General features: G+C 39.7%; 2 protein-coding genes across 5 annotated transcripts in view; one reads left to right on the top strand and one right to left on the bottom strand.

The window, feature by feature from the left end:
* Positions 1-1,608, top strand: part of LOC137979894 (pecanex-like protein 1) — a 53,568-nt gene extending 51,960 nt beyond the window's left edge. For 2 of the 4 annotated variants that reach the window (XM_068827208.1, XM_068827205.1), the window contains exon 33: positions 389-1,604. In XM_068827208.1, coding sequence (XP_068683309.1) covers positions 389-1,252 — 864 coding nt within the window. In that variant the 3' untranslated portion in view covers positions 1,253-1,604. Of the gene's footprint in view, positions 1-388 lie in introns of all 4 variants that reach the window. The other 2 variants (XM_068827204.1, XM_068827206.1) reach the window with 2 other exon arrangements.
* A 1,430-nt stretch (positions 1,609-3,038) lies between these two features.
* LOC137979896 (mediator of RNA polymerase II transcription subunit 6-like) overlaps positions 3,039-12,500 on the bottom strand; it is a 10,314-nt gene continuing 852 nt past the window's right edge. Inside the window, exons 2-7 of the mRNA XM_068827211.1 lie at positions 10,386-10,477; positions 9,873-9,955; positions 8,656-8,695; positions 6,819-6,896; positions 5,813-5,968; positions 3,039-3,811 (exon numbers count right to left, since the gene is read on the bottom strand). Of these exons, the coding sequence (XP_068683312.1) occupies positions 3,588-3,811; positions 5,813-5,968; positions 6,819-6,896; positions 8,656-8,695; positions 9,873-9,955; positions 10,386-10,477 (673 nt within the window). The 3' untranslated portion in view covers positions 3,039-3,587. The remainder of the gene's footprint in view (positions 3,812-5,812; positions 5,969-6,818; positions 6,897-8,655; positions 8,696-9,872; positions 9,956-10,385; positions 10,478-12,500) is intronic.

The raw sequence follows: 12,500 nt of genomic DNA, 5'->3' as shown, positions 1-12,500 counted from the left end.
ATTAAAACACGAAAAATTTGGTTCTATCAAACTTTTTGTGTTATCGGGTAATAAACGTAAATTAATCCTTTCTCCGTCGTGCCAGTAGGCGCATAAGGTGCGAAATCTTTCTTATGTTGGTTACCCTTTGACTCCCAAGAGCGATTGATATTAATTTTCTCCTTACAAACTCAATGCATTCTTAAGCAGACTGGTTAGGAGAATAAAGAAATTTATCTCGTGGGTTTTTTGTCTAGATGTGTCATCGAATTCCCATAACTGACATAAGAAGTAATGTATGGCGGTCAGTAAGGAGAATTGAAATTCAGATCTTGGGAGTGAAAGAGTTTATCTTAAACAAATCTTGTGATAAACGACTCTTTCCTTCGTATTTGTAAACGCTTTGCAGATCAATCGCGAGTGCGTGCGTGGCTTATGGGCTGGTCAGCTGCAGGAATTGATATTCCTTCGGAATCGAAACCCAGAACGAGGCTCTATCCAGAATGCAAAGCAAGCTCTGCGTAACATTATCAACTCGTCATGTGACCAACCAATAGGCTATCCCATCTACGTATCGCCGCTGACAACATCCTACGCGGATTCCAATTCACAGCTATCCCGAGTCATCGGAGGTCCTCTCAGTTTTAACGGCATTGCAGGTTGTCTTGGTCGTTTGTGGAACCGGTTACGCACTCGCTGTGGCGCGACTTGCCAAAGTGGAGGGGATATCCCAGATGTTTCTGTCCCGGATGTTTCTTTTGCTGCGACGTACGCAGAACGTTGTACGAGTTTCCGTGAGGGCGCCCTTTATGTAAGCACGCACAGGTCCACTCCGACGTCTTCGTTCAATAGGGGCCAACCCAACTTACGGACAAGTCAAAGGTCCGCCGCTAGCTCAGGGTCAAAACGGCACACGTTAACAGTGACCGTAGCGCAGCCCCAGAGTCCCGGCGCTTTGGCAGCCGCGGAGGACTTGACCCAGCGAGTGCGCATAGTGGACCGGGGACAAGTGTACGATGCTATTAATTTGGGCCGCAGGATTGATGTCCAGTGGCCTTCAGAAATCATGCGCGAACATGGCGGCAGGTCTTACTGGAAGGACTGGAATCCTGCTGAGGGTATGGAGGGTGTCGTAGTGCATCGATGGACTCCGTGCCACAGGGACCCCGCTAGGAGAAGCCATGTGGATCGGACCATCGTTTTGGTCAAAGTCGATGACAAGTTTGTTCCCATCGCTGAAGCAGGGGTTGTAGATGCTGGAATAGAAGTGTGAGGACCAATCAGGACGCGGCTTCGATATCTTCGCTAGGAATGTTAAAAGGGACATACAAAGCGCGAACAAAAAATTACAAGTACTTGAAATGTACTGTATGCAACCGCGGCTTGCAAATTAACGCCTTTTTGCCTGCTGGCGAAACAAACCGTGTTATGCGACCTTTCGGAAGGATATCTTCCATTCGCCGGCAGAGCAGCAGACTTGTAACTAAACGCAGAAAATAGTCTTTGATAATCAATTAATGACAATGTAGATACATGTAAATATGTGACAGTTAAATGAAGAACGATTGTTCATTAAAGTGAACATCAGTTTTAGTTAGTAAGCTAAATAAAGTAGAAGACGTCTTATGAAAAAAAAAAGTGAACTGTTATCAGAAACGTGAAACGTGTAACGGCCCCTTGTGTGCTGGTACACACTAAGTACCATATTTGGAACAACAAGAGCGAGGGGTTTCCAAATATGGTACTTAGCACTGAAACATTCAACCAATCAGTTCGCACTGAATATTCGGAAGCTGTGAACGCGCGTTACATGTTTCAACCCTTATGGGTTTCTGGTGTTATACAATGATCCTTCGGGCTTAATAGGTGGCTTGCAACCAATCTCTTGAGACGCTGCTAACAATGATGTAATGTACAATACACCAATTTCGATATATTAATATTCAGTCCGAAACAAAAGGCATCATCTCGAGGCTGTGGGGAATGAATGTAAGGATTTGTACGAGTTCATCCACCAGAGCCTCGAGATGATGCCTTTTGTTTCGGACTGAATTTTAATATATCGAAATTGGGCTCTGCTGGTGGACGAGCAAAAGGAGCTAATGAGAGATCTTTTGTAACGTCCACCAATATTGTGGCGATGACGTAACGTGAAACCTCCTTAAAGGTAGCTGAAGTAGGACCCCTTTTGCACAATGCAATTTTTGCGTCGTTAGCGACTCTCTGAGCAAGTCGAGAAGAGGGGCCTCAGTGGAATTCAGTGGTAGACAAAAAACGGCTCGGAAATTAACCGTTGGGGATAGAAAGCACTAAAACAATATTTCTGTCAACAGTATGAGGAGCGTAACCGTAAAGGGGCCATAATATTAACCGTTAAACGAAGACCTGAATATCGCATGAGACCCTCAAGAAGTGTTCACGCCCATTGCGTGGCCTTGTCTATTTTTCTTTTTAAACCGGTATGTTGACCGATTTTGTTATAGCTTGCGAACGCAGACGTATTTCCGGCGTTCGCAAGCTAATTTTGTTGTGACAGTTAAATTTTTAAGTGAAGGGACGATCCTCGCAGTTTTAGCAATTGCGTTGAGAAGCCTGAAAAATGGACTTAAGACCTCGCGATGCCGTTGCGAAGCTCTAACCAATATGAGCTATGAAGCCACTGATGTTGGGAGCTGGTCATTTGTGAGTTCAAATGTTTCCGTGATGAATAATATATGAAATTAATCTTATATTGAACTACGGATATGATTGTAAAATTGTGTTCCTAACTGCGAGGATCACAGCTTCAGTTGACTTCATATCCGCACTTCATTATATGATTCATTTCATATATCGTTTCGTTAGTTCAATTTTTGATTTCTTGTTTGGCCATACATTAATTAAACATCTTATCAAACGAGCTAGATTGGTCTGTTCCGAACAATCTTGACCTCGGTCGCTGGTCAAGTTTCTCCCGTTCAGACTTCTCGCTCGGTTAATGAGAACCAAATGTCGCGTTTGAACCAAAACGGTTGTGATTAAATGGGTTTGGTCAGTAGAAACCATCAACATACTGCATTACAAATCCAGAAATTTTATTGGTTCGCGCTCCTTTTTCTGATGTGGAAGATAGCCGGTCAACTAAACACGGTTTAAGCTACTAAAATGTTGATATCTTTTAAGATTAGGCCATTTCCGAGTTGCTGTTGGCCTCTGGTTCAAAACTAGTCTTGGTCTTCCACCATTCAAATGATAATTATTTGCAAGAAAAACGCCACTCGTTTGTGCACCAGGACTCGCTTTGAAACCGAGGCAAAAAGCAACTCGGAACGAAGTCACAACAAAAATTGTACGATGGCCGTTCAAAAATACCTAAATTATTGTACATTAAATAAGAAATGCTTTCTCTTGTTGAACTGGAGTTCTATGCTGTCAGCTTTCCATTGTCCTTCAACTTACAACGGCGCGCAGTTCCGTGAAGATGGGGAATTTTTCGATCATGAAATCGTCAGGAGACGTCGCGTAGCGGCACCAAAAGGTGTTTGTGATCAAGTCTCCACATTCCTTATTTTTACAATCTGCACCATTTAACTCTTCTAATCTCCAGTTTTCTAATAGCCGCGTTGTTATTAAACTTTCTTCCGCTTGCCTGGAGGTTGTTTCGAGTCTCCACCAGCTGATCGTTTGATGGACTGGTTCGAGCTTGGAAGGCCACGTGACAAATTTGTCACCAGACCTCCGGGTACTGTGGTACCGTTTGGAACTTGTTCCATTGATGAAGCCTCAGTCGCTTGTCCACCTTTAGAACCGATCTCTTCACTTGGTGGCTTCTCGCCATTTTTCTTTGCCTGACCTGGAAGATAGCAAACAGGGAAAAATTAATGAAGGTGGCAATATTGTTTAATTTTCGGAGCGAAATGTCGTTGCAATTAATAAAGCAACTTGAATAGCGCCAACAAAGCCTGAAAAATCCAGGCTTGAAGGAGACGCGCTAAATTTGCTTCATCCACTCCCCCGACCCACCCCGCCCCAGCGACCTAAGGACACTTAAGCAAACGTAATATTTGCCTTCGAAAATTTTCACGGCTTTTTCTTACTTTTAAAATGCTTTCAATTAGTATTCCCTACTAACACACATAATAGGGTTATGTCACCTGACATGATGTAATTGTATGACACCCAGAATGCTTAAAACGTAGAATGAAACATTGCAATAACCACTTAAAACAGGGTGTGGAAGGGGTTTCGCGTGATCCGTGAATTGACCCCAAAAAAGAGCGTGAATCGGGAAAAACGAAGAAATAGAGCCGTGGTTAACTGTGACGCGTGATCCTTTAAAGTTGTAGTATGTGAATCGAGATTTCTGCAGTTATAATGTCGTGAACATCAGACAACCCTACACGAATACACGTAATTTGTTTGTCAAGATGGTTCGAAATACAGTCAAACCTGAGTATTCTCTATTTTCGAATTCCCCATAATACACTTTGTTTGCCCCCCACATTTTGCATAAACGATTGTTTTCAAATGCTCTTGGGAATATGCAGTGTCCCAAAGGGCATTTGAAAACACTAGTTTATGCAAAATTTGGGGGGCAAACAAAGTGTATTATGGGGAATTCGAAAATAGAGAATAAAGCCCTGGTCAAACGGACTCGCAAGTAGACGCAAGTTCACAACTTGCGTCTACTGGCGACTCCGTTTGGCCAGGCCTTGCGTGCACTTGCGTTGACTTGCGTTGACTTGTGCTCACTTTGGTCGAGATCAAATTTTCCCGCAAGCCGACGCAAGTTTTTCACCGTTTGGCCACCCAACCCAAGTCAACGCAAGTTGGTTGACCAATCAGACTAAAAAAAAACATGTTTTTTTTTGCGACTTGCGTGTACTTGCGAGGGAACTTGCGAGAGAACTTGCGAGTCCGTTTGGCCACCCAACGCAAGTCTCTACGCAAGTTCAACTTGTGGCTACTTGCGACTACTTGCGAGTCCGTTTGACCAGGGCTTAACGGCCCAGTTCATACATGTTAAAACTGTTGGACAATATCAGTAAAAGAAATACAGCCAAAAGAAAGAAAAGCATGAAAGGACACAAATGGACAGGATTCAAACGGATTACATTTTATTTTGGGCAATCTTCAAAAAGGTCGGCCCGACGTTTTTCAATTTTATGGCAGGTCGCCTGGATAAAGATCTTTTCTCAGAATCATCTTGTTTGTGATGTAAGGATAATTTTATCAGTGAAAGGAATTCCACATTACCATTTTCGGGTTTTAAACTCGTGATTAACAAAAGACCTCCACTGAACACGTTAAAATAACGTGACATAGCCACTTTTTTCAGAAAGAGTTTTTTGTTAAAGAGAAGCTATTCTTCGCCTCACATTTTGGAAGAACCGTAACACTTAGAACATGTTATATCCTTGCTTTCAAGATGCCACGTATTTTTACCTCATCGAAGGAGAGAGAGGTATAAACCTCTGAGACGCTATTAAAAATGCCCGAGTGAAAGCCCCTTCTCGAACTTATGGATGTCACTAAACTTCATATCAAATGTAACATCCCAAGAATGGTTGAGAAGGAGACTTGGTTGATTGACAGTAACGCAAAAGCGATAGCCTGCAAACAGGCCCTCTGTGCGTCGAATGGCGCGCGGTCAACAGCTGGGGAATTGGAGCGAGCGGGGAAAAGGAGTACACAAGGACCTCAAAGATTTCCCCGTCAGGGAGAACACCACTCTTCCTTAAACTCCAAGAGGTGAAATCAAAAGAATGTATAATATAAGAAATTTATTATTAACCAACCCGCACCTCAGGAACACTCATGTAATTGTTTTTTTCTCGCGAATTAATTAACTTACCTGGAAATGCCTGACCTTGCTGAAGAAATTGAGGTGGAAACTTCTTTGATAGTTCACCAAGTAGAAAATGGACACCTTCTCTCTGAAAAAGAGAGCTCGGCTCAGAGTTCGGATCCTTGGTAGATTTAGTCTTTTCATTGTTTTTATCCTTGGTACCTGAAAAAAATTAAAGTAATACGATAGAGCTGTCACCAAGGGACACAACAAATTAATGCAAATGAAATCAAATGTTGGTTTTTGAGGAGAGAGGAAAACCTAAGTACCCGGTGCAGAGTAAAGCGCTACCAAAGCCAGTGGTCCAACACGCCGGAGCTTATCCCCGGTTTCCGTAACATGAAGCGACTAGGAGGATTTCTACTCCCCCCTGGATGGATGCTAGTCCATCGCAGGGTTAACCCCAGCATTAAACTCACTGGCACCCATTTATACACCTGGGTAGAGAGAGGCACCGTGAGAGTAAAGTACTGTCTTGCCCAAGAACACAACACAATGTCCAATGACCAGGACCCGAACCTGAACCACTTGCTCCGCCTTCGAGTACACCAAACATGAGACCACCGCGCCTCCCACGGTGCAGAGTACAGAACCAAAAAGATTAACCTACTTGACGCCAAGTCTGGGAATTGAACTCTGGCCACATTGGTGGGAGGCGAGTGCTCTCACCACCATACGCCAGCCCTGCAGCCAGAAAATCTCCGCCAAAAGACCCCTTATATTGGGTAGTCTGGTTTTCCCCTCTTCTCAAAACGGACCTACATGTACAATTTCATATGAGCTTATTAAATTTCGATTAAAAAGCCTTTACTATGCTTTGTCAAGGTTTTTTTTTTGTTTCATCCTGAAGGAAATTTTATGCAGCATTTTAGATAACTTGATTTGTATGAAAAATGGGAAGAAACTTTATTCCATTTGTTTGCACTTAATCGCCAGGTGTCACTGATTGGACACCATTGCATCAAGTCTCGTTGTAAAAGTACCTTCTGGTGGTTGAAATGCCCTCACTCACCATTTAACGTTTGCTGTTGTTTCTCTTTAAATTGCCACCAATACCCTTTTGAAGGATGGTACCTGGAGTACGATGAGGCTGAACAAACAAAAAAAAGTTAGGGTGTAAACACAATCATCACTGCTCCCTTCCATGTAATAAAAAAACTTGCAGAAATGTGTTCTTTATCCAGGCTGTAGATTATAAGTCATCGTATATTTAACAACTATTCACCGAAGTGGAGGTGGCTAGCGGTGGATATTGACCAAACTGCAAGACGTTGTTTTGGTATATACTAAAACAAAGAGATTACTTAACACAAAAAGGCAATTTTAACTCATTTGTTCTTGCAACGATTCCAATATTTTCGGGCCTTGCGCCAGTTGCTTGGAGGTAAATACAGTAGCAAAGGTTATTCACAGTTTGAGTAGCCAATCAGAGTACACCTTCAAAGCTATGCATAGTTTTTGCATATACTAGACCAGACTATCTTGCAAAGGCCTTGTTGTTGTTACAGGTAGCCATTGCAAAGCACATGTACAGACTGTACATGTATTAAGGAATCAAGAAAGTTTTTTATTTGAGAAAAGTCATCCACATTTGATGGCTCAGTGTCATATATCACCACTATTTTTCTGGTTTTACTTTACCAATATTGTATGTATCAATCACTTTTTGTGGTGTTGCAATTTTCCTTAAACAATTTTTAGTACAATTTTACGTTATATTGTAAATATGAGTAGGGGCTTCACAAGCAAAGAGCCACCTTCTGGAAGTATTGTGAATACACTGTTGTTATTATTATTATTATTATTATTATTATTATTATTATTATTATTATTATTATTATTATTATTATCCATAATGCAAAGATAGGATGGCTTCTCACTTTGTTCATTATAATTTTTTCATTAGTATACTGTACATATCCACAAAAGCGAATAGTACATGTACTTTCTGCGTATTCTGATTGGCTAGCTCAGAGGTGAATAGTGAGTACTTTTCAACTCTGAGCAAATAAAGAAAAACAAAATGGCTTTCAGTTTTGCTCCAGTTGCTGTATTGTCACAAATAAAGCACATTTTCAATCGGCTGTACATGGACTTGCCACACAAGTTGAGTAAAGCAATTTAAGCAACAAAACCAGTTTATTCAGTCACAGCAGACACAGCCAGTCAAGGTAGCTTGACATAACGCAAAGCAAAATTAATACTGCTAAGCTTCGCCGCTTGGTAAATACCCAGCATTAGTTACTTCCACTTTGGTGAGAAATATATTAATAATTGTAAAATTGGTAATTACAGTATTATCACTGTCATTACTGTCATCATTATCGTAGGTCCTTTCTCATGCATAGGTACATTGATAGCTGTACAACTTGTAATGGGAAAGTCGTAGGTAAATCTTGAGCTGGTTATTAGCCAGTGTAGTAAGTGTTTCTGTGCATTTTCTATGTTTTGGGCATGCAAAAAATGGGACACGGCCAGAACATCAAAATCTTGCATGTTCTCCAACGGAAATGCTTGCTACAGTGTCAGGTTACATTGTACCTGGTCATCAGTGCTGGGTTTCCTAGTGGCTGGGTGACAGGCAAACTTCTCATCAGGCAAACTGATTTGCTCGCATTTTGATTTTCTGCATTAGGGTTGGCTGCATGTACATTGTACTGATGTTTGCTTTGCATTAGGTCAAGCTAACTTGATTGCCTGTGTCCGCTGTGACTGGATAAGCTAGTTGAATTTGCTTTGGTTTTATAGTACTCAAACGAATCTCTTCCAGATTCACCAAGCTGACACATGCTGCAAGGGTTTATATCACTAATGGTCACTTATTCAGTTGGAGAAAGCTCAAAACTTGCCTTCACTGAAAGCAGCCTGAATGTGGTGCAATGCTGATAGCTAAGAAGAAAAAAATAAGGGAATAATAACAAACAAATGGCAACACCACAGACAGCAAAAAATTTGAAAAAAGTATTATGTGTGGTAAACACTCCTCAGGCCCAACACCAGACCGACAAATTTTTGATGGAATGTATAAGTACAGTTAATCAAATATAAAGGACACAAACTTCTAAAAGCTAAAATATTAAAAAGTACTACTATGATCAAAAAATCATTTCCTTTTTTTCTTCAGATTTTGAAAGTGTGTTCGCTTAACACCTAACTGGCAAAATTTTGAGCTTTGAGTTTTATCCAGAGGCTGTTTATTTTGAGTGTATGTTTTGGATTTGCAAAACACGGGTTTAAAAGTCTGAAAGCCCGAAACTCCCGTGCTGCATATTAATTAAGCCACGGCCAAAAGCACTGCATACTTAAACTAGTGAGCCTTTGATGTCATTTTCTCCTCGACCCAACACTCTAAAGATTTTTAAGTTAGTAATGGCGGACCAATAAATAAGAAAATTCCAGTTAGAATAAACAGGTGTCTTTTTAAAATCAGAACTTAAAACTTGGATCACTTAGTGTTTAGTTAACATAGTTTTGAAATCTAAAGAAAAAAAGAATAATGTTTTTTTGGTCGTAGTAGCACTTTAAGAGACAAGACAATAATAAATTATATAATAATAATAATAATAATAATTATTATTATTATTATTATTTTATATGCAAAAGATAAGATTCCTTTCCAGTTTTTTTTCCTTTCAAGCGGTTACCGCTATTTGACTGAAATTCCCTGCCCTGCTGAAGTTAAAAATTAAGTCAAAAACATTTTAGACTGAAAGAAATGTAGATATTTGAGTCCTTTCACGGGAACACATATATAAACCCAACAAATCGACCTGCTCCCAACTGTGTGGCTTCATAGCTCAGTTGGTAAAGCATTGCTTCAGCATCGCAGAGAGGTCACCTGAATTTTTCAAGAGTCTATTGGAGACAATAATTTGCTTCATATGTCCAGATACATGTAGAAGTGAAAGGATCATTTCCCTATTTCAACATTCTTGACTGTTTGGCCAAAATTATTTAACTGAATTAAATAACCAATAATTATTTTCCCAAGAGATTTAATAGCATTGAGTAGATCTGAAGAAGTTATTTTCTACACGGGATCAATCATAGGAAACGAAAATCATACCAGTCGTGAATTTATGACAGAACAAAGATCAGGGGCTTGATATACAACTCCTGCCAGCACGTAGTAATCAGCGATAGGGGTTACTGCAACCAGACAAAAATAAATATTATTTATATTATCACACTTTATTATAATATTTCAAACACAAAATGCACAAGTCAAGAACAAAATAATATTCTGCCATGTTGTACAATTAGATATTTTTACTGTTGGTTATTTGTATGGTCCCAGACCCAACCACATTTGGTCACCTTGTGTCCGTCAGGCAAAAACTGTATCACTTTCCCAATAAGGTTTTTCTTTCCATAAATTCTCTGAATGCAAAAAAATGGTAAATAATAAATCTCTCATAATTACATGTTTGGGCATTATTGCATTTTTGTGTTCTGACTTGTCTTTCAAGTTCTTCAAAGAATGTACAGCAAAATTGTATAAATACTCTGCAGTCTGCAAGTCTCAGACACTGAAAAAAATGATGAGCAACTTAAAACACAAAAGATCAACATATCTGACCTTGTGTTGGTGAAATCCTATGTTGCTTTCTGATGACATAAAGAATTGGTTCCTGAACATGAAGAACTTCATACTCAATCCCTGTCATTGTTCTTCAAAGAAAGAAAGAAAAAAAGAAAGAAAGAAAGATGTCAGAAAAACCATCATTTGTGATTGCAAACAGGATGTACAATACCTCTTTTCAGAAATGTTTCCTCGCAGCTTTGTACAGCTGTACAAAACACAATAGACTGTATTACATGTATGCTGTGTGCCGAGGCTTATTAAGCCCATGAGTTGCAGATAATTTCCCATTGCTGGTAATTATCAAGCAGTCTCAACTCCTGCTTGCTTCAACATTTCATGTAAGCGTGTATGTGAAATATCACAATGCTGGAACCCACACCTTTAGGTGGGAAGTTGCATGGCCAGTGCCCAGGAGGGGTACTCCCCGAAAAACTGGGAGGGGGTGTGTGGCCCACTTGCTAAAACCCTTACCCTTAACTGTTTCAGAAGTAGAAGAAGAAGAAGAAACTTTATTTGTACTCTATTCTTGCCTTAGTATTAATTACAATACAATGGTATAAACTAAACAAATTTACATTGTAGAGTAAGTGACTGCCTGGAGTAACCACAGGGGCTGGTAGAGCCAGTCAGCCAGTTAACTCATCAAGGAAAAACTATCGACTACAATAAATTAGATTTACCAGTAGAGCTAGTTTCAATCGAGTGTCGTAAAAGCAAAACCAACGTAATTACTTTGGCCAATAGAAAAGGACGGAGACAATCCAGCAAACCAATCAAAACTCGAAGTAATTACACGTAGCTGACACAAAGCGCGGGAAAATGTGCACGCGCGAGCCACGATTGGTTTTGGTTTCACTTCTGATTGGTTGAAAAAGTGGCGCGAGAACTTTGAACCAATCACTGAGTGAAGTAATCATAAACCAAAGTAATTATCTAATTACTTTCGACACTCAATTGAAAACCGCTCTAATTACAAGTCGGCAAGAAGACACACACACACACACACACACACACACATACATGTAATACGGACACGGACAGGAAAAACGGAACTAAAGTAATATTATACACAATATAAACATAAATTACTAAATGTGATGACTAGAACATCGAATTAAATATTTGGAAGCCTATAGATCGATAAAATAAAGTACATGTTCATAGAAATAGTTACTGTAGCTATAAAGAAATAACACCAGATTACAAGGAACTGAGATGAATGAAATGACAAGCTAGCAATACTAACGTAAGTATAGTAGCATTTGGAAAGACACATTCAACTACACAAAGACAAAGCCATCCCTAATAGTCTAAAATAAGATCATGTTTAATCAAGTCCTTAAATTTGGAAAAAGAAGGGTTTTAGTACTCTCCTTCAAAGAGTTCCATATTTTAGGGCCTTTCAGACCAAAATCTGCAATTTTCCCTACCCTATTTCAGACCTGATCAAAAAGTTGATACCCTATTTCAGACCTATTTTCAGATCTACTTCAGCTGCTACATGGTTGCCGTAAAAATTTGAGAAGGGCTTTTGTTGATGGTCTTATTGCTAGAGTGATGAAGGAATACCACAAAAACCCCCAGATAAGCTGCACATTTTTTCCAACAATCGTCGCTAGAAATCAGGGGTGCAGCTTATCTGAGAGAACATTTGAAAAAAGCTGCTTCCGGTGTCCAGTTTCCATCTTTTCGTCGGATCTAATGCCTGGTTACTAAGCTACAAACGTTCTGCTCACATTTGTAATGCAACAATCTATGGAAAAACTGTGTTGAATGAAGAAATTCATGTCAACAATAAATAATAATAAATGTTCATGATATTAAATTGCTAAAATTGTGGATAAAACTTTAAAGTATTTTCTGTTTGAATGTTAATAGTGACTTTATGTTCGATGAACAGTGAATGAAGAAGACTTCTAAAGACTTAACTTTGGATTTCTGGTGATTTCTTTCAAAAAACTATTTTTCCAAAATTTGAGCTGCTAAATTCAGGGTGCAGCTTATCTGCAGGTGTTTACGGTAGCTTCTTCTAAAAGAACATACCCAATTCAAGACTTGAGAGCACAAACCATATCCTATTTCAGACCAAAACCACTAAAAAAACCCACA

Source organism: Montipora foliosa, chromosome 12, assembly GCF_036669935.1.
Source record: "Montipora foliosa isolate CH-2021 chromosome 12, ASM3666993v2, whole genome shotgun sequence".
NCBI lineage: Eukaryota > Metazoa > Cnidaria > Anthozoa > Scleractinia > Acroporidae > Montipora > Montipora foliosa.
Note: the sequence above shows the minus strand (reverse complement) of the source record. Positions and strands in the feature narration are given on the sequence as shown.